This window comes from Agelaius phoeniceus, chromosome 23 (assembly GCF_051311805.1).
Source record: "Agelaius phoeniceus isolate bAgePho1 chromosome 23, bAgePho1.hap1, whole genome shotgun sequence".
Taxonomy (NCBI): Eukaryota; Metazoa; Chordata; class Aves; order Passeriformes; family Icteridae; genus Agelaius; species Agelaius phoeniceus.
The window spans coordinates 8,226,576-8,246,067 of record NC_135287.1 but is presented as its reverse complement, the minus strand read 5'-3'; the positions used below and the strand labels follow the sequence as shown (position 1 = coordinate 8,246,067).

Here is a 19,492-nt window from a genome sequence, read left to right as displayed (position 1 = left end):
ATGCCCAGCCTCACCGATGCAGAGCCAGCTGCACACAGACACGCTGCCCCAGCGTGCTCCCCCCTGCATCCTGCTGCCCACGGGCTGCAATCTGCCTGCCTGCCCCAAGCCACGAGGGCAGGGGTGCTCGGGGGGCCCACTCCTGCCTGACCTGCTGTTGCCCACCCAGACCTAAGCTGGGCACAGCACATCCTGACTCACCCCACAGCAGGTACCAGCTGGGCCCAGAGCTGCACTGTGTGCCACAGCCAGGGCAGGGACATTCAGACTGTGCTCACAGGAGCACAGACTGGCAAGCCACGCCATGCAGTACCAGCCATGCTGGGATGAAGCAACAGCATGGCAGAGACAGGCACATGGCATCCCCTTGCACGGCCTCTCATCCCCACTTGGGGCTGGCTGGATGAGTCACGGAGGAAGCCTGAGTGGCCGAGCTAAGGGTGCTCACAGGAGAGCATCGCAGCCTCCAGCCAACTTGGCTGCCTGCTTGCTCCCCATCTGCTAAGGCACTCAGGGTGCGCTCACCCCTTCCCACACCCTCTGCCCTAGTAAACAACCAGCCCTTCCGCTGGGAAGGGGGAGCCTGTCTCCTGCACGAAGCCAGAGGCGAATGAGGAGCCTGTTCCTGGCCTCTACCTCCCGGTCTGGGGCTGACAACTGAGTGGGGAGACCCAGCCAGCCCCATCCCACCCAGGCGAGGGACAGTGGGGGCTGCACTGTGGTTGCTGGGACAACGCCATGGTCCTGGCAATAACACCACCATAAATCAGCCACCAGACAGCTCCGCCGGGAGCTGAGGAATCCTGGCCACACCCGCTGATTTCATCGCTCCAGAGAAGTGCTCCTGCCCCACGGCAGCACATGCAGCACAGCTGTGCTCCAGCCCCGGCCCTGCCGGCATCATGCCTCAGGTCTCAGACTGGTGGATGCTCACCATGTGCTCAGGTCTCCACAGACTGGTGGATGCTCACCATGTGCTCAGGCTGGGGAGGGTGTGCAGCCCTGCCTACAGCAGCCTGCACTCCCCGAGGCCAGCCAGCTCCAAGGGCTGCTGAGGCATACACAGACCCCACCACTGCTGCAGCTCAAGCACTGACCCCACCATCAGCACATGCCTCCAGACATTACAGCACAGATGCAAGCTCCAGACCCCTCACAAGACTGCACAATGGAGAGCTGCTCCTCAAAATGCTCTCATATCAAAATGACAATTTCTCACCTGCAGGCCAGAGGTTCAGCTCAGCAAGGAACATCTGCAACTCCCACTGACAACGTCTTGGGGACCATGACACAGGATGGGTCTGATGGGTCTTGAATCCAGCCCCTGGCATGAACCAATCACCCAGCCCTTTGTTAGCTGGTAAAGGGGTGGGGTGAACCTCACCTTTCCAAAGCAGGCATTGATCACTTTCCTCTTTCTGGTTGCCAGAAGGATCCCTTGCTGTGCAATACTGTGGTTCCATCCCCCTGCGTGGTGCCCTACCTGTACCTGTCGGGATCAATCCCTGTACAGGCCATGAATTGTTGGTGTTGGTGCTTGGCACCAATCCATGGTGGATGGAAACTGTCACCATTAGTTTGTTATCTTACTGTAAAACTTACCTGCCTTCTCTCTGGGAGCTCCCACGGGCAGCTTCTTGCAACACTAACTCCTTTTTTCTTTCTTCTACATGACCAGCTGACCCTTCTTCCTCGCAGCACAGCCAACAAACTCCAGCTCTCCTAACCCACTCTTTTATAACACCCATCCTTATTGGACACAGCTGTGCCCTATTAAGGGCAGGGCTGTTCCTACTCTTTGGTAATTAGTACAGCTGCTACTCCCCAGGAGTGAGATTACCTTCAAGCACTATCTCTATTCTCCTACAATCCATCCTCCCACATGTAAACCCAAATGTACAAGGAGTTCTCAAAAAGTACCCAGCCTGGCTACTGCCTGTGGTGCTCAGCCAGGGGACTTGTCCCTGCAGCCCCTGCCTAGTGCTCAGAGAGGGCTGGGAGAGACAGTGGCCCTTCAGCACAGCAGCTGGACCTTCTGGGACTGCCAGATTCCTCTGGCTTTCTGACAGCAGCTGAAGAGGCTGTGGCAGGAGTGCGGCAGGAAGTTGGAGTAAACATGGCCAGCCATGGAGCAGGAAGGATCCAGCCAGACCAGCACTGTTCCCAGGCTCCCCAAGAGGTGTCAGAGGCAGCAGCGGTGGCCATGGGCCAAACACCATCTCCTCCTGTGACTGCCCATGAGCTGCAGCAGGATTTGGGGATAGGAGAACCTTGTCTGGCTGCCTTCCAACACCAAGCTGCTCTCAGGGTTCCCACCACTGACGTGGACCACTGGATCCGGAACCAACTCCCAGCCCACCCACACACCACCAAAACATTGTGCAATGATTGGTTTTATGGCTGACCGTGTTTTTCTTACTTCCCTGTCTGCAGCTCCTTCCTTGCACCCCTCCTAAGGCACCCCAGAGAGCATGGAGCCCCAACACGTCCCACACCTAGCCCCAACACGGGCCAAGGCAGCCGAGCTTTCTCCAGCCCTCACCACGTCCCAAAACCACCTCTGAAGCACCAGGCAATCCTCGCATGTTACAGGACACGCTGACCCCAGCCCCACAGGCTCCCCAAGGGCAGCGGTCGCTGGGGCACCAACTGAGAGTGTCCCAGCCCCTGCCAGCTCCGCTCACCTTCACGCCCCTGCTGGGACAGCCCTGCCCGTGCTCCGCCGCCGCTCCACCGTGCAGCACCGCCGGCCTCGCCGTGTCCCCGCCCCAAGCAGCGGCGGCGCGTCCCGCCCCCGGCACGGCCAGGGGCCGGGGCTGACCGGTCCTGGCTCCGGAAGGACCTCACGACCCCAGCCAACTCCTTTAACAGTACTTTATTTGATTAAAGACTCAGAATTCTCTGTGTACACTGGAATGTGCTCTATTCCCTAGGCCAGGATCATACAGGGTTACAAAAAGTGGGGACCTCGGCTCGGTTTAAATATCACCCTCCAATGAATGTAAGGAAAAAAAAAAAAGCTCCTTGGATGCTTGAACTAACTCAGACTCCATTTTAAAAATCATACAGACAAGCAGCTCTGGAACAGGACTGGGTTAATGGGATTCATTGCCTACTTTGCTTAGGGAGAGAGCTAGCCCTCTCAGGATAGGACCAGGGTTGATTTCCTCTCAGGTGCTGCCAGCAGAGGAGAGACCACAAACTTCTTTGGCAGAGGACCCCAGGGGCCCGTGACAGGCTGGCTGTCTCTCACAGAGCACAGTACACGCACTTTTAGGGCCCTTACCTTCCACCTGCACTTGGGCCCTCTGGCTGCAGAGGTGAGGTGTGCCCAGGGGCAGGTGACACTCGTGACAGGCCCCAGCCATGCAGGTGAGATGAGTTGTGAGGGGAGCACAGGTCTCTGAGATGAAGCAAATAACGCTCGTGAGGCAGCAGTAGGAGAAATGGCTCGGATCAGCCCCTGCATTACCTGGAAACCAGCATTTCCTTCTCCCACACCTGCCAGTGCTGAACCAACACTGACTTAAGACAGGTCCTGATATGCAGGCCAAGTAAGTCAACCAGGCTCCACAGCTCCTTTCACCCAGGCAGACAAAGCCCTCAGCCTCCCCAGACACCAAAATGGCCTTGCAAAGGATATACAGCTGGTTCTAACCTAACTAAACTTCCTCCAAAGCCTGGCCTGAGAACAGCTGTGGAAGACAGTAAGGACACAGTCCCATTTGGATGTTCTCCCCGCTGCAGCAGGAACCAGACCACCTAGAGCTGGGCCACTGCCACACAGCGGAGCTGGAGGAACAGCAGTAACTGTGTGGGGCAAAAGGACTGAACCCCCGGGTCCCTCTTCCTCACCCCTGCTATGAGCCCCCCACCTCTGAGGCCAAGGTCGCTTGCTCAGCTTCCACCAGATGAAAGGGTCAGGACCTGCAGGTGGCCCCACACATGAGAACCAGAGGCCAAGGAGAAATTAAAATGGCAGCACCAACAACGGAACAGCACGTGATGCTTCAGGAGAGAGTGATGTCTGGTCGGCTCTGGGCTGAGCTCCGAGCATCTCGGGGTGGGGGGGAGCATGTCAAAGTCAGGCTCTTTGCGGAGATCTTGCTTTTTTTGCCAGTCGGTAAAAATCTGCCAAAGAAATTTGTGGCCTTTTCCCCCATGAGCACATCACTTCTCTGCAAAAAATGTCTGTGACCCCGGAACACTGTAGATGGCAGACAGAGCCACACATCTTAGCAGAGGGGGCTGTGGCGTTCCCAACATTCAGAATAAACGTCGGCCTTGTTTTTTTTAATTTAAAAATTTCTTCCATTGTGCGTCACCATGTCTGGCATTACAGGATTTCGTACTTGTCCACCAGGAAGGTGGTTTCAGTAGAAAACCTTACAGGGCTGTTCCCGTCTACCTGGGTCACTTTGGTAACCTGTGGAGACAAGAGGCAACATGAGCTCAGCGCTGAACATCACTCCCTTACTGCAGCGATGCCATGCTTCCCAACACCATGATAGTACAACCGACCTGTTGCCCTCTAACCACAGCTCAGGCCTGAAACAAAGGCCTTTGTTCCCAGGATCCCTGAAAGAGGGGAGTGATTTTCTGTGGTAACTGTGTCTCCGCTGAGGAGCGAAGTGGCAGCCACTGCTACACTTCAGTGGAGACAGACAGCCGTATGCCAAGCAGTGTTTCGGCTACAAGGCTGATGAATTTTCCAACAAAGTCTGATGGGAATTAACGACTACTCAGAGACTTGAAGACACAACTGAAACTTCAGGCAAACTCCATGAAGTGTCAGCTGCCAGTGTTGTCTGCTGGCACTCCCAAATCCAGCAGTCTCAGAGGCAGGTTAAAGCCAACCCTTCAGCCATGGCCAGTGGGACAGCATGGTGCCCCTGCAGCACGGCCAGTGTCAGCCAGCCAGGGACCGAGGCAAGGGTGACTTCCCACCTGTGTGAGCACATGCAGACCATACCTGTATGTTGCAATAGTTCTTTTTGGAGACAAAGGAGACCTGCACAGGGAAGAAGTCGTTTGGCTGCCCTGCTATGCTGAACTCCAGGCTACCGCTCTTGTTTTTGGCATCTATCACTGGCAGGCACCACTCAAGGAGGTTTCTCCGGCTGTCGTGGCGATACTCACCATCAATCTCCCCAATCACTGGGGCACCAACACCAGACCTAGAGCAGGCAATGAGAAGTGACAATAACTTCCCTGCACAGAGCTAAGGAAATGCCTTTTAGCACACATTGGCTTGGCCAGATCCACAAAACAGGGAGGGGAAGGAGGTGATGGGACTCATTAGTGCTGTGTGATAAGGAGCATGACTTACGGCAGGGGGATGGTGATGATCACATCGTTCAGCTCTAGGCTCTCCTCTTGCAACTCATATTCAATGTTAACATCACAACTGTTCCCACTCTCTGATGGCCAGCAGTTAACTGAGGAAACAGAGACAGTAGGTGAACCATGCAGGCCTTTCAAGTGGAATAGGCTTTCATAAGATGATGCACTTCAAAATGCCCAGTGAAGTCACCCTCAAGCTGACTTTAAGAAAAGGTCTCTATTTTCACTGAGGTGTTCCAGAAAACACACACTGCCAAGGACAGGCACTATCCAACAGATACACATAGTATCTCCAAGGTCTCACGACATGCCAGGCTCCAGGCAGCCCAGCTGCTGCAAGGTGGGTACCAGCAGCTCATGGACAATCACCAACTTCTTCTGCCCAAGCCCCCAGACTTGCACTCACTTGTCAATGGAATGAAGGACTCTTCTGTGGTCTGCAACCTCCACTTCAGCACGCCCACATCGCTGTTAATAGGGAATGACTTCTCTGGGTTCTTCAAACCGATCTGTGACTCTGTGGTAAAGAGCTTCTTGTCCACGTTTGGGTGAGTCTGCAAGAGAACACATGCCCAGACTATAGGTCTAAGCCCAGGGACAGAACAATAGGTAATGCAGGTTCTACCAGGACAGGCCTACACATTCCAGTGTTTGCTTTGACAAAACACACATCAGGTTTCCTGCTGGCTCAGAAGCCCATCTGAAGCACAACTGCTTATCAACCTGGGAGTCCTTCCAGAAAATGCTAATCTGACAAGAAAGATCCCCACCACTGTATTTCTTACAAGCACCAGCAGCAGATACTCAAGCGATGCAGGCTGGTATCTACAGAACAACTATAAGACAAAGACCATCCTGAATGATTACAGCAGACATTTCAAGAAAAATCAATCTAATGCCATTAGGAAAAACCGCCTGACACCATAACACTACTGTCTCCCCTCAGCAACCTTAATGCACGTATATGTCAGTGTCCAAACTACATTTAAACACTCTCTTCACAACCTCAAGTGCGAGCAGCTTTTTAGAAGCAGAGGATTTTTGCAAGTTCCTGTTCAAGTTGTACTAGAAAGACAGGAGTCAGCAAAGGGCTTGGTCTCATCTTCCACCTGAAGCACCACCTGTGGCAGTGCTGTGAGCAGCCCACTCATGGATGCACTGGAAGGAAGTGGACTTGCAGACAGATGATGTACGGAGGAGTCCCTAACAAGGAGCGAGCCAGAGTGTGCCAAAGCAGCACCTCCTCCAGGGATCCGTAGGGTCACAGGAGGAGGGAGAAAGGGAAGGACCAATCTCCCAAGAACCTTCTGAGCTGCAACTGCTGACTGCCCTCAAGCATCCCAGGCACAGCAGTGACAGGACAAGCAACCTCAGAAAGAAACAACTTCCAAAAGAATACATCAATTCCCCACTAGCACAGGAAGTTTGTTATCCCATTTCCACTCCACAGCTGCAGCTGACATCACCCAACAGGCACTGAGCAACACATCAGGCTGCTGCAAAGTCCAAGTGAGGTCACCTGGCACGCCAGGGTGCACTGCTGGGCAGATAAGGCTCTGAGGGCAAGATGGTGACCAAGATTGCATTTCTCCTGTGAACTTCAATCCCTTGAGCATGATTGGCCCTGCACTTCTGCTAATACTTGCACTGACTACTCCCATTTCCAATATATTTGCTGAGAAGGCTTAGATGAGAACACAGGACAGCAAGATACTTGAGTATTTCCATTATTTTTCCCCTGGAAAGAAGCAAAAACATATTCAACAGCATGGGACTCCAAATAGGCTTTACCTGTAGCTGTACTCCCCTCTTGTCTTCATTTTCTACATGCAGGCGAATCCGTGCAAACTTTTCATCAGAGATGTGCAGCATGATCATGCCATGAAGCTCCATGTTCTGCAACCCTCCGTCACGGCCACAAGTCAAGGAGATCTTCTCCTCTATTTTCATGTGCACGCTAGACAGGCAGAGGAAAAAGCTCAAGTCCTACGCTCTTGGTATCCCCCAGACAACAGAGATCACTGCTCAGTAAGGACAGGCTGTACTGAGCAGGGGCTCCCAAACAACAGCAAGGCTGGTACAGTGGGGGCTAATACTGCTCTGACAGTGAACTCAGAGGCAGGAGGATCCATGCATATGGGTCTGCAAGGGATGGGAGCCCAGTTAAATGGTAGTGATGCAGCATCTTGACAAGCTGGTCACTCAAATCTCCTCTGACAGGCCACAGTGCACAGCTCAGGGCATTAAAAGGTTTTTAATTGCTGTGTGTAAAATGAACTGTGAACATTTCCATCCTGAGCAGTAACAAGGCTGGGAAACAGCGAAAATGGCGCAGGGAAAAAAGCACAGGAAAATTCCCAACCCCAGCTCAACAATGGATGGACAGCCCATTTTAGTTAAGAGGATGCCTAACCAAACTATCTGCTTTTTTTGCTGACATGCTTTCACAGATTTTGCCCAACTGTTATAATTACAAGGTAAGAAAATACAGGAAAAAGCCAAAGAAGAGCAAAGAAGCTGCTCTCTCCCAAGGCCACATGCAGAGGGAGAGCTGTGAGGAGACTGCTTCCAAAGCAAGGACAGCACTCACCTCTCCATGTTAATGGGAGAAGTGAGAACTTTGGCTGCTTCTGCAGAGCGCTTGCCTACAGAAGTCATGATATTTTCTCCTTCTGATTTCAGCTTGTCCACGAAGTTGTCCACCTCCTTCCCTTTAGCGCCGAGTTTCAAGGCTTTACTGGGACCTGAAGGCCTGAATAAAATGCGTAATAATCTCCAAGTCAGCTGACAGCAATGGGTTCCCCCTTCCCAGTTACCTTCAAATGCTGTAACTTGACCATCCCAACAACATACCATTCAACTTGGCAGCTTTTCTGGGGTGCTAAGTTATAATTTAGATTCAGATATAGTTCCACATATTACCAGGAGCTGGGACCTCTTTTTCTCACACAAAATGAAAGCCCATTGTTCATCCAAGAATCCAAAGAGACTATGGGGTGCTACTGTGGTACGTGGCACAAATGGTCCTCAATACTTACACAGATGAGGAACTCATGTTAGACCCTCTGGGCACGTGGTTTGAGCCAACACTGACTCCAACATCTGCCACCTGCCTTCCTCCCTACCTGGCTGGAGCTGGTGCCACTTTGGGCTTCTCGGTCTCGATGATGGTCTCTGTGATCATTGCTGTCACGCCCCCAGACACAGCCGAGCTGCCAAAGCCCCCAAAGCCTGGTGCCTTCTTGCCGTGTCTCTCCGCATCCCTCCTGGCCTGCTGCAGCTCCTTCGCTTTACGGCGCATCTCGGCTTTTGCCTCGCGTTCTTGCGTCTGGAGGAAAAGAGAAGAGCCTGATGGAGCTTTGCAACCTCAGCTCTGCCCTGCACAGGAGCTAAGTGCAGTTGCCCAAAAACCCCTGGCCAAGAAAAAAGAAGACATGAGCATTTAGCCCTCAGAAATGCTAATTAATTGCACGGCCCCTCCAACACTCCGTATAGCAGAAGCGGTGCTTCGCAGATAGGGCACCCTGTGTCAGGACTGCAGGTGTCCCTGCTCACCTCTCTGACTGCCCGAAACACCTTTTCCTCATGTGAGTCCATCTCAGTGAAGGTCCGAATTTGTGCCAGATTTACGTTCTCACGGTAGCCCAGGGCAACAATTTCATCAAAGGCAAAGATTAGGTCGAAGCAGTGTTCTGAGATCTCATTCTCTTCCAGAGCTCGACAATATTCAGGGATCTAGAAGGGGAGAACATTTTAAAGGAGTACCCACAAACAGTACCATGTAAACTCTTTCTTTCTACCATCCCAGGGGTCACAACTGTGCCAGACCCAAGCCCAGCACAACTTTACGCTGCTCTTTGTACCATTACGTTGTCAATAAACAAGATGAAGTTTTGACACTGTTAGTTCTTCTACATCAAAATCCATATAAAACCTCTCAGCTTCATCATAACACTAACTCAAAGGAACCCAACTGCATGCTGGGACCAGTGAATTTCCTGAAAATCCTTTGGCTGTGTGAAGACACAAACTTGCTGCTTCAGGATCCGTGCATAGCAGCACTGCACTTGTAACAACGACACACTGTACAAAGAACATTTAATGCTAAATTACGGTGAGCCCTTTGGTCTCACCACATGAAGTACAACTGATGATTTTTTTAATGTGGAGTTCAAAACTACCACCAAAAATTCAGAGCTTTCTGTCCAGTCAGAAAGGGAAGCTCTGGAACACAGACCCACCAAGTGGAGGCATGCAGTGCCCCTGCACCAGCTCAGAAACAGATCCCTCACAACAGCACCGCTCTGGGCTACATCACAGAGTGCCAAGTGCTTACCACTCTAGAGAAGAGTCGGAGTGTTTCCAGGTCTTCCAGGATGTTGCTGTTTTTGGTGGTAATCAGCACCATGTAGAGCTTCTCCATGGGCTGGTACACGTACCGCACGCTCTCTGTCTCCACAAACGTGTGCTGCTTCCCTGTGTTCATCAGCTTTGGGAACGCCGCCAGCAGCCCCTCGATGCGGGTGCGAGTCATCTCCACGAACTGCCGGGACACGATGGCCTTCCCTGCCTTCGTGCACACAGCAGCTGCCAACAGCACCTGGAGAAGAGCAGCGCGTCAGCAGGGCCCCGCCCGTGCCCACGGAAAGCATCTCTGACCACCACACTTCACCTGCACACCCCTCCTTATACAAGATCCTAAGTCTTCCTCTGTGACCAGGAAATGAACTATGTCAAGAGCAAAGACATCCTGCTGATCCTGAGACATCTCTCTGATCTACATTCTGTCCCAAAACAATCCTGAGAGCTCTCCCTGCTTCTGTCAGGCAAACGATCATTCCTGATTTCACACAGACCGAGGTGTACAGCCCCTGGGAGCGTTAGGGGAGGCTCCGGATTATCGACTTTTCCCTCAGCTGCCCCAGCTTACAACTACACACAGGACCGCTGTGAGATATAACATCTCCCAGCGCCATACGCACAGCACAGCCAGCTTAACGAAGCCCCGGGTTGACTCCCAGGTAGCTCGCAGGCGTTAGCACACCGACAGGGCAGCAAGGCACTCACCAGCTGCACTTTCTCAATCTCCCAGTCTGCCCAGACTTCCTCCCTATATTTCTCTCTCACAGATGTTAATTCCTTTTGTCAGGGTAATTCTGTTCCGCGCTTCGGATCTTTTAAATCCGCAACTGCTGTTACTGACAGAAAAGATCCGAAATCCTCAAACGTGGCAGCGCTGATCCCTGCCGCACCTCGGGCACAGTTTAGCTCTGCCGGAGCTGTGTGCGGGTCTGTGCTAACCCAAACACCGCCGTGACAGACAAAAGGAGCCGGACCGGCCCTGAGACACAGGGTGCCACGGGGGAGCGGGAGGGCACCACCGGCCCGGTTACACCTTACAGCCCGAACGCCCGTTACAGCAGGCGTGAGGCCGTGCTCAGGAGGCACCGTAGCTCCAAGTCACCAGAGAAAAAGTGCCGCGTCCCCGCCGCCCCCAGAGGCCCCGGCCCGACCCGGCAGCGCCGCGCTCGGTCCCACCAGGCCGCGGGCTCCAGTGCCGGCCTGCGCACAGGCCGGGCGGCCGGGCGAGCCCCGGGGATGCCCCGGGGGCTGTCCCGAGCCCTGCGCTGCCCGCGGCGGACAGGTCCTTCCCTTACCATAGCAGCGGCAGCGGCGGCGGGATCCGCACTCGGGCCCTCCGCTCACTCCGGTTCCCGGGCGGCCCCGCAAGATGGCGGCGCCGCGCCACGTCCGCACCCGGAAGTACCGTCACGGCGGGGCGGGGCGGGGCGGGGCGGGGCGGGGCGGGGCGGGGCGGGGCGGGGCGGGGCGGGGCGGTGGCTCCTCCCGGCCGCCAGGGGGCGCGCGCGGTCGGGCCGTGCGGGCGCTGCGGGCGCTGCGGGCGCGGCGGGCGGAGTCGCCATGGCGACGGCGGCGGCGGCGGCGGCGGCGCGGCGGGAAGCGAGGCGGGCGGAGGTGGGACACGGGGGGATACGGCGGGACACGGGGACGCGGGTGGAGGTGGCGCACGGGGGATACGGCGGGACACGATGGGCGGAAGTGGGACACGGGAGATACGGCGGGACACGGCGGGACACGGCGGGACACGGGGACGCGGGTGGAGGTGGCGCACGGGGGATACGGCGGGACACAACGGGTGGAGGTGGGACACGGGGGATACGGCGGGACACGACGGGCGGAGGTGGGACACGGGGGATACGGTGGGACACGACGGGCGGAGGTGGGACACGGGAGATACGGCGGTACACGACGGGCGGAGGTGGGACACGGGAGATACGGCGGGACACGGCGGGACACAGGGACGCGGGTGGAGGTGGCGCACGGGGGATACGGCGGGACACGACGGGCGGAGGTGGGACACGGGGGATACGGCGGGACACGATGGGCGGAGGTGGGACACGGGAGATACGGCGGGACACGGCGGGACACAGGGACGCGGGTGGAGGTGGCGCACGGGGGATACGGCGGGACACGACGGGCGGAGGTGGGACACGGGGGATACGGCGGGACACGATGGGCGGAGGTGGGACACGGGGGATACGGCGGGACACGACGGGACACGGGGCGCGGGCGGAGGTGGGGCACGGGACACAGCGTGGCAGCGCACGGTGGGTGCGGGCGCCGGGCCGCCCCGGGCCTCGCCGCCGCTGAGTTCGGCTCTCGGCGCAGCCCCGCCCGGTGGAGAACCAGCCGTACGACGAGAGCCTGGAGCTGCCTGAGGCCGATCCCGGAGCCCGCTCGCCGCGGGCGGGGACCGCGGGCCGCCTGCGGGACTCCCGTCGGCCCGGCGTGTCGGTCGGAGCGGCCGGGAGCGGCGGCCGGGGCAGCGGAGGGAAGGTACGAGCGCAGCGGGCGGGGGCACGAACCCGTGGGGCTCGGTGATATCCCGTGAGACCCGGCTCTCGTCCAGGAGGAGGCAGCGGCACACCTCCCCGGCCCAGCCACCTTCAGCGAGGATGACGACGAGGACGATGAGGACTCGGAGGAAGATTCCTCGGAGAGCGACTCGGAGGAGGACTCGGAGGAGCACGGGGCCGCGCTGGAAGGGTGAGCGGCGTTCCTGGCCACGGGGCCGGGCTGAGGCTGCTGGCTGCCTTTGGGGCAGCTCCCCCGGTTTTCCCAGATCCCACGAGGGTGAGCAGAGTCGTGGCCATTGGGACAGGCAGCTCCTGCCTCCTCCTCCCCGATGCTTCAGGGTGGTGGTCCCTCCAGCTGGTGAACCTGTCCTGGGCTTGTTTGCTGTGCCCAGGAGAGACTAATCTCCCTCTACTCTCTTCCTTCTTTTAGTGACTTCAATCCAGCAGATTTTGACTACCTGCAAGTGTCCTCTGAAATCAAAGATCTCTTTGAATACATCAAGAGGTGAGTGGTGGCTCTCCTTTGTGTCAATTATTGCAGCACAGTTTCTAGTCACCTATGCTGTGGTGGTGGTTTTTTCCAGGTACACTCCCAAAACAATAGAGATTGAGCACAAGCTGCAGCCTTTTATTCCAGACTTTATTCCTGCTGTTGGAGACATTGATGCATTCCTAAAGGTACAGTTTCTTCAGGTTCCCCTCTCTGTCCAGCTCCATGAACCGAAACAGAACGCAGGCTCAGAGCAGGTAGGCAGCCAGGCCATGCAGCTTGGGCTCTGGTCTGCCCCTGCTCTGTCAGATGTAACAGGCAGAGACCTGGAAAACTACACTGGTGGTTTTGTCACCTCCCAAACAGCACTTGGGTAACTTGGGGGAAAGCCTGGGTTTTCCTTCTCCAACACTGTGTGCTTTTCAGGCAGCACCCTACTTAGAATGCACATCTGAGAGAGCCCACAGGAAGGCACCTGCCCTGGATCCCCAGAGAACAGGGCTCTGTTTTCCTGCAGGTTCCTCGTCCCGATGGCAAGCCTGACAACCTTGGCCTGCTGGTCCTGGATGAGCCCTCAACCAAGCAGTCAGACCCCACCGTGCTCTCCCTTTGGCTGACAGAGAACTCCAAGCAGCACAACATCACAGTGAGTCAGGGAGGGGGAGGTCACACTTGCTGCACATTTCCTGCAGTAAAACCATGGCATTTTACTCTTACAACTGAGAAGTTGACTTTAAAAGCAGCAAAACCAGACCTTTTGCTTTAATCCATAGTTTTAAACTGCAGTGGATCTGAGCCTTGCTTCAGTCAAGTCTTGATATGAACTCTGGGTCTGTTCACTTCAGGTGATGCTTTATTTCCTTTTGGTTGTTCATACCCGGTTTTAGTTGGCATTTTGCCTGCAGAAATCCATTGGTAAAGTGCAGCTGGGAAAGAGAGATGGCCTGGTTCACCAGAAGTGAATGCAGCTTTCCCAAAAAGCCCCAAAACACCATTAAACACTTCCAGGTTTATATTTGTGTTTTTAGCAGCAAATAAAAGTGAAGAGTTTGGAGAATGCAGAAAATAACCCTAAAGCCATTGAGAGCTGGATTGAAAGTATTAGTGAACTGCATCGCTGCAAGCCTCCTGCCACAGTCCATTACTCCAGGTGAGTTACTGGATTACTTCTGATGCTGGCAGTGGAAGGTTGTGTTTGATGCTGAAGTTGATGTTCTAATCTTCCCTGGCAGGCCAATGCCTGACATTGAGACCCTGATGCAGGAATGGTCACCAGAATTTGAGGAGCTCCTGGGAAAGGTATATGGTCTGGGTGACCAGTAGTTAGCTCAGTGCTTGGTCTTAGAAACCATCTCCCATGAAAACTGGGTGCCTGCTCCATCCCACAGCCCAGGCCTCTTGGGCTTGTTCCTCCTCACGGCTCCGCCCTGGGCAGAAGCTGGGGAGCAGCCCAACAGGGGAGTTCCCAGCTGCTGCCCCAGTGGCCTCTGTTTGCTCCCAGCTCGAGCAGTCGGAGCAGATCTGACAGCCCTGTCTGTTGCAGGTGGGCCTTCCAAGCGCAGAGATGAGCTGTGACCTTGCTGAGTACATCGACATGATCTGCGGTGAGCTGGGGAGGCTGTGCTGCTGACACAATGTGACGCTGGCCTGGCACTCCCACTGAAAGCCAGGGAGCTTTAGCTGCAGGCTCAGCCCCGAGCACTCGGGATTATTCCCTCTGCTTCACTGGGAGGTGGGCTCTTGTACTACTGGGGTCTGCAGTCTTTGGTGCCTGGAGCCCCAGTGGTGGGGGGCAGTGGGAGTTCAGCCCCTCGTGACAATGCTCTGCATGGGGCAGTGCAGACCAGGTGCCCTCACACGCTCTGATCTCACCCACAGCCATTCTGGACATCCCCGTGTACAAGAGCCGGATCCACCCTCTGCACGTGCTCTTCTCCCTCTTCTTGGAGTTCAAGAACTCGCAGGTACGCAGCTCCACCCCGGTGCTGCTCACCCAGCGAGCAGCACTGCACAGCTGGGCCCTTCACATTTGGCTTTGTGATGGCAATGGGAGTGTGCAAAGGCCCCAGAGAACACGTTCTCAGCTGATCCTCTTTCTCCCTGGTGCCTCTGCCTGACACAGGGAGCTGGGCTGTGCTCTGGGCTGAGGTGCCGTGTTGTTCAACAGGCCAGCACAAGCCAGAATGCATCTCCTTGGGCTGGCTGCTGAGCACAACTCAGGGTGTGGCCAATGCATTCAGATGTGTTGTGTGTGCTCTGAGCAGTGGGAGTCAAATCTTTGCATGAGCATGTTCTTTTTCCTGCAGCACTTCAAGCCCCTGGCTGATGGGCAGAAGGGCAGGAGCCCACCATCCAACCCACCCTCACAAGCAGCGGAGGCAGAGGTGTTGAGCTTTAATTGATGCTTCACATTAAAGCCTCATCTCCTGGACCACTGTCTGCCACTGGACACTGAGGTGTACCCAGAGCAGGTTGGGAGATATTACACAGCAAATCAGAAGCCTCTCTGATCTTAGAGACATTGTTGGGCTGCTCTGTGTTAGGGAGTAGGGCTTGACTGACCATATTTGTTGCAGAAGCTGCCTAATGGCTCAATTTTTGACTTGTTCCCAAGGAGTTCAGCATTAAACCAGCCTTTCCCAGTGTCAAGCTCTCTCTGCCACAGGTGCTGCAGAGCAGAGGCTCCTTCAGCACACACTGTAAGGGCTGGAGCAAACAGGAATAAATTCCACATTCAGACACAACACTCAGATCTGCTCAGGGTGTTGCAAGCTCTGACCCGGAGACCTTGAATCTCCTCTGCTCCTAATTATTGCACCCCCTTTCCTGTTGAGAAGAGTCCCTTGGCTCCTGTCAAGCAGAAATAACCTGTATGGCACCACAGAGATGCTTGGATTCAGTTTATTGCTGTTGGGCTCTCCTCAGTCCCTGCTCCGCTGACCTCCCACCCATCTGCCACAGCAGCAGGGACAGGGGCAAAGAGGATCATGCAGGGAGTCACAAACCTGCTAAAGCAAAGCTGGTGCTTGGCTTTACCGAAGAGGAATCGCAGTGCTAGAGCCTGGCTATAAACAGTTTTGATGCATTTTGATTATAACAGAATATCAGTAAAGTTCAGGGACTGCATAAACCCATGCCTTGGCTGACAGCACAGCTCCCAAGCCCTGCACAGCACAGAGCTGGGGCTGGTCAGCTTCCACTTCCACCACGGCCTTCCTGGCACCCTCAGCTGCTCAGCTCCTGGCACAGCCCTGGCTCATGGGCCCCACGCTGCAGCTCACAGCCAGATCTCATCACTGCTCATGCTGGGCACTTTGTAGATGCGCCCAGACACTGGGAGCTGGATAAAACCTGCAGGACAAAGAACTCATTGCCTGTTGGGGCAGCCACGGAGCTCCATGTCCCACAACACATCTTTTAGGGCTGCTTGCCCACCTGCTCCCCTTACCAAGCTTGCTGAGGACCAGGGAGTTTTCCAGTCCCAGCAGGGCACTTTCTTCTCCCCTAGCACTGGCTCCTGCATCCTTGGGGGAAGCTGCAGGGAAGCAAAGGAATGAGAGCCAGGACATCTATCCCTCACCCAGACAGGACCTGCAGCCCCACACGTCTCGCTGCACTGGCACATCAGGGTTTTACCTCCATCTTCCTGTGCAAGGTCACCGAGGCGCAGGTTGGGTGGCAGGGACTGGGTCTGGCGGGGCAGACGTGTGCCCTGGGGCTGCGGGGGCTCAGAGCTGCTGCAGTGGGAGCACTGGCTGGGTGGGCTGGGTCCTGCTTGCCCCGGACCTCGCATAAGCTTGGGCAAGCGACATGCCAGGCAGGCAGCACAGGAGCCCAGGCTGAGCAGGGCAGATAGGGCCAGAGCTGCTCCAATGGCAACACCCAGGACAGGCAGCTCCACACGGGCATCCAGCAGACCTGCACCAGAAGTGTAGAGCCCTCAGCACCCTTCAACGGGGCCACTGCACCATGCCCACCCTTCAACAGTTACCTGTGGGCAGGAGGGAGGCAGTGGTGATGCCCACACTGTTGGCTGCACTGATGGAGAGGTTTCCAGCTGTGCAGTTGAGATGGATGTGGAGTGAGTGGTTGGCCAGCCCTGGGTAGCTTGTGGCACCCAGGAGGAGAAACTTGGAGGTGTTGGCCATCACATGCCCATCCTGGTCCATCCAGGTCATGCTGGCAGGTGGGTTGGCTTGCACCAGCACAAAGAGCACCAGGAGAAGGCCAGTGCCCTCAACCTGCTGGTAGTGGGCACCTTCCTGGAGGATCTCTGGCTTATCTGGGTAAAAAACAGGCAGTGAGATGGGGAGGAGGGATGGGGACAACACAGCTAGGAGCAGGATTTGTCTCGCCTGGGTCCAGGAGCGCTTGGCTACCTCGTTTGCACGGGACTGACAAGATACTGCCCTGCTATGGCTGTGGTGGATGCAGGTTATGGTCGTGCCCAAGCTGATGGGAGCCCCACACACCCTCCCCACATCCCAGTCTGGAGCAGGCCGGCACCGTGGACCTTACACTGCACATTGAGAAGGATGGAGATGTTGTAGCTCTCACTGGAGGTCGGGATGGTCAGGGAGCAGTTGAGCTGGTGGTCGGAGCGCTGGCCAGTGAAGGTGAGGATGCTGGCAGTGTCTGCAGTCGAGAGGTTGACTTCCTGTTTCTGACCGTTGAGGTACCAGACCAGCGTGGCACCAGGGGCTGGCCGGGGAGCCCAGCAGGTGAAGATACGACTCTCCCCCTCCTGCAGGGTGCACACTGTTCGCGGCTGCCTCTCAGTGGTGGGGTCCAGCTCCTCCAGTGCTGCTAGAGAGCCCCCCCCACATCAGAGCGGTGGCAGGGGTCCTGCTCTGGGAGTCATGCACCGGACCCCACCACAGCCTCACCTGCCAAGCAGAGCGCCAGGAGGCTGAGCAGCAGTAGCAGCAGGAGGGCAAGGGCAGCCCCCGGCCAGCCGCTGGCACAGCCCATGTTATATCAGCCGTGCTCAGCGCTAGGAGAGGCAGCTAGAGCAGGGACGTGGTGTTCCAGCACACAGTAGGGTCGGAGGATGCGGCCCAGCCGCACCTTACCTGCAGCATTGCTGCTACCGTGTCCAGCCCAGTCTGCAGTGCGGCTCTGCGCCCGGGCCCGGCGGGCAGGGCAGTGCATGCGGCGCAGGGGCGGGCCCGGCACGGCTGCGAGCGCTCGTCCCTCTGGCCGGGCCCCGTCGCCGCCTTCCCGAGTGCGACCGCCGCGCGCAGCCGCGGGGTCGGTGCCGCCGCTTGCGAGGGCGGCCGGGGGCTGCCGGGCCGGGCCGGGGTGTGCGCGTCCCTGCGATTCCCGTCTCCCATCTGCAGGGAAGCGGGCCCAGAATTGCGCCCACCGCGCCACCCATCTCACCGGGGCTATGCGCGCTTGGGAATCACACCACAATGCCTCCTGCAATGCCACAAGCGGAGCCCAGGTGCTGGGAACAGAGGGAGCTTTATTCGGGGTGGAGCACAGCGAGACAAACACAGCAAGGTGCTTTGGTACTTTCCCGTCCCTGGCTGTTAGCCAGAGGGAGGAACAGGAGCTCTGGCACCTGAGGTGGACCTTTTCTGGACCTTTCAGACATGTCTGCCTGGGCCAGCTCAGGAGCACGGCTCTACCCAGCCCATCTCCTGCCCGTCTCAGTCGCTCCCGGTCCCATCGGGGTTGCGCAGCCGACCGAGCATCTCGCAGAGCATCTGGTTGCAGAGCGCAGAGTAGGGGTTGAGGAGCACGAGCTGCTGTCGGGCGAAGGCGCTGCCCAAGCGCGCTGCGCGCTCGAAGTCCCGCCGGGCGTCCTCGTCCCGCGCCTGCAGCCGGTGGATGAGGCCGCGCTGCACGAAGCTCTGGCAGGCGGCACGGCCGCGGCCGCGGCTCAGCCGTATGGCAGCGTCCAGGTCCTGCAGGGCGCCTGGCAACGAGGGCAGGTGTTGGTAGGGGCTGGGGCTTCCAGGAGACCGCCCGCACCGGCGCTGCTCACCTGCCACGTCTCCGCGCAAACGCAGGGCCTGGGCCCGGTTGTTGTAGCCCGAGGCGCGCTCGGGCAGCTGGCGAATGGCCTCGTTGAACCGCTCCAGGGCCGTGCTGATGTCTCCTGACTCAGCCGCAGAAACCCCCTGTAGCTCCAGCTCCCGCACTTGATCCAGCAGCTCCAACGGAAAAGCTTCCACTGTTGCAGTGCAAACGGGAGACCGTGACTGGGAAGTGGAGGCACCAGGACGACCCACGGGGCCCAGTCCCACTGCCACCCTGCACTCCCTGTCCAGAAGGGAACAGACACAGGGCAGGGAGCCTCCTCAAGCAGGCTCTGCTCCCAGCCTGCAGAGCCTCCTTCCCTGCCCACCTGCTTGCCCTGTGGGGACCCTGCTGGCAATTCCAGCGAGAACCTGATGCAGCATCACTCACCTTCGTCCTGGACATCCTCCTCCTCCTCATCCAACCCTGGGATATCCCCAAAAGGGGTGCTGGGGTTGAAGATGGTCTGCAGGACGGCCCTGTCGTTGTCCGTGGCCATGCTGCTGTGTCACTGAGGCCTATGGCAAGGCTGCAGGCACAAGCAGGCTGCCACAGCCCAGTTAATGTTCACCCTGCCTCGTCCTATTGCAGCCTGGGCTGAGGCCCCACCGCCCGGCCAGTGCCCCCAGAGTGACCCAAGGTCACTCGCACACACCGGAGCCGAGGGCTCCGCACTGAGCACCCCGTGCAGCCCTTGGTGCTGGCCAGGGGCTCCCATCCCTTGGGAGTGTCTTGGAGAAGAAGCAGCTTCTCA

The 19,492-nt window shown here is 57.0% G+C and overlaps 4 protein-coding genes across 8 annotated transcripts; 1 reads left to right on the top strand and 3 right to left on the bottom strand.

The window, feature by feature from the left end:
* Window positions 1–2,860: 2,860 nt before the first annotated feature.
* ARCN1 (archain 1 coat protein complex I subunit delta) lies at window positions 2,861–11,149 on the bottom strand. Its single transcript, XM_054647608.2, has 10 exons — window positions 11,001–11,149; window positions 9,680–9,943; window positions 8,899–9,078; window positions 8,469–8,671; window positions 7,934–8,095; window positions 7,135–7,300; window positions 5,750–5,897; window positions 5,330–5,438; window positions 4,973–5,177; window positions 2,861–4,426 (listed from the first exon to the last, which is right to left on the bottom strand). Exons 1-10 carry the CDS (start codon window positions 11,001–11,003, stop codon window positions 4,337–4,339), a joined length of 1,530 nt encoding a protein of 509 aa, XP_054503583.1. The 5' UTR covers window positions 11,004–11,149; the 3' UTR covers window positions 2,861–4,336.
* Window positions 11,150–11,204: 55 nt separating this feature from the next.
* On the top strand, window positions 11,205–15,360 carry IFT46 (intraflagellar transport 46). 2 transcript variants are annotated; one of them, XM_077189939.1, is made up of 11 exons: window positions 11,205–11,319; window positions 12,034–12,201; window positions 12,275–12,411; window positions 12,652–12,726; window positions 12,806–12,899; window positions 13,229–13,357; window positions 13,743–13,861; window positions 13,944–14,010; window positions 14,255–14,315; window positions 14,590–14,675; window positions 15,018–15,360. In XM_077189939.1, the coding sequence occupies exons 1-11, from the start codon at window positions 11,266–11,268 to the stop codon at window positions 15,111–15,113; spliced, it is 1,086 nt and encodes a 361-aa protein (XP_077046054.1). In that variant the 5' UTR covers window positions 11,205–11,265; the 3' UTR covers window positions 15,114–15,360. The 2 variants fall into 2 exon arrangements, with proteins under 2 accessions (XP_077046054.1, XP_077046053.1); XM_077189938.1 differs by having other exon boundaries at window positions 13,740–13,861.
* A 238-nt stretch (window positions 15,361–15,598) lies between these two features.
* Window positions 15,599–18,178, bottom strand: TMEM25 (transmembrane protein 25). 4 transcript variants are annotated; one of them, XM_077189935.1, is made up of 6 exons: window positions 17,784–18,178; window positions 17,230–17,455; window positions 16,703–16,993; window positions 16,348–16,629; window positions 16,160–16,246; window positions 15,599–16,062 (listed from the first exon to the last, which is right to left on the bottom strand). In XM_077189935.1, exons 1-6 carry the CDS (start codon window positions 18,042–18,044, stop codon window positions 15,989–15,991), a joined length of 1,221 nt encoding a protein of 406 aa, XP_077046050.1. In that variant the 5' UTR covers window positions 18,045–18,178; the 3' UTR covers window positions 15,599–15,988. The 4 variants fall into 4 exon arrangements, with proteins under 4 accessions (XP_077046050.1, XP_077046051.1, XP_077046052.1 ...); XM_077189936.1 differs by having other exon boundaries at window positions 17,230–17,517; window positions 17,598–17,921; XM_077189937.1 differs by having other exon boundaries at window positions 17,230–17,514; window positions 17,784–17,914.
* Window positions 18,179–18,359: 181 nt separating this feature from the next.
* On the bottom strand, window positions 18,360–19,391 carry TTC36 (tetratricopeptide repeat domain 36). Its single transcript, XM_077189941.1, has 2 exons — window positions 19,129–19,391; window positions 18,360–18,892 (listed from the first exon to the last, which is right to left on the bottom strand). Exons 1-2 carry the CDS (start codon window positions 19,235–19,237, stop codon window positions 18,366–18,368), a joined length of 636 nt encoding a protein of 211 aa, XP_077046056.1. The 5' UTR covers window positions 19,238–19,391; the 3' UTR covers window positions 18,360–18,365.
* Between the last annotated feature and the right edge of the window lie 101 nt (window positions 19,392–19,492).

Bases quoted from the DNA above. Each gene is read 5' to 3' on its own strand.
- TMEM25 (XM_077189935.1), bottom strand. From the start codon at position 18,044: ATGGGAGACGGGAATCGCAGGGACGCGCACACCCCGGCCCGGCCCGGC. The intron at 17,456-17,783 runs GTAAGGTGCGGC...TGCACCCTGCAG, and splicing joins CGGTAGCAGCAATGCTGCAG to GAGGGGGAGAGTCGTATCTT. The intron at 16,247-16,347 runs GTAAAACCCTGA...GCTTCCCTGCAG, and splicing joins CCTTGCACAGGAAGATGGAG to CTTCCCCCAAGGATGCAGGA.
- ARCN1 (XM_054647608.2), bottom strand. The intron at 7,301-7,933 runs GTGAGTGCTGTC...CTGCCTGTCTAG, and splicing joins TCTCCCATTAACATGGAGAG to CGTGCACATGAAAATAGAGG. The intron at 5,898-7,134 runs GTAAAGCCTATT...GTTCTCTTGCAG, and splicing joins AGAGGGGAGTACAGCTACAG to ACTCACCCAAACGTGGACAA.
- TTC36 (XM_077189941.1), bottom strand. From the start codon at position 19,237: ATGGCCACGGACAACGACAGGGCCGTCCTGCAGACCATCTTCAACCCC. The intron at 18,893-19,128 runs GTGAGTGATGCT...GCACTGCAACAG, and splicing joins GGAGGATGTCCAGGACGAAG to TGGAAGCTTTTCCGTTGGAG.
- IFT46 (XM_077189938.1), top strand. From the start codon at position 11,266: ATGGCGACGGCGGCGGCGGCGGCGGCGGCGCGGCGGGAAGCGAGGCGG. The intron at 12,202-12,274 runs GTACGAGCGCAG...GCTCTCGTCCAG, and splicing joins GCCGGGGCAGCGGAGGGAAG to GAGGAGGCAGCGGCACACCT. The intron at 12,727-12,805 runs GTGAGTGGTGGC...GGTTTTTTCCAG, and splicing joins CTCTTTGAATACATCAAGAG to GTACACTCCCAAAACAATAG.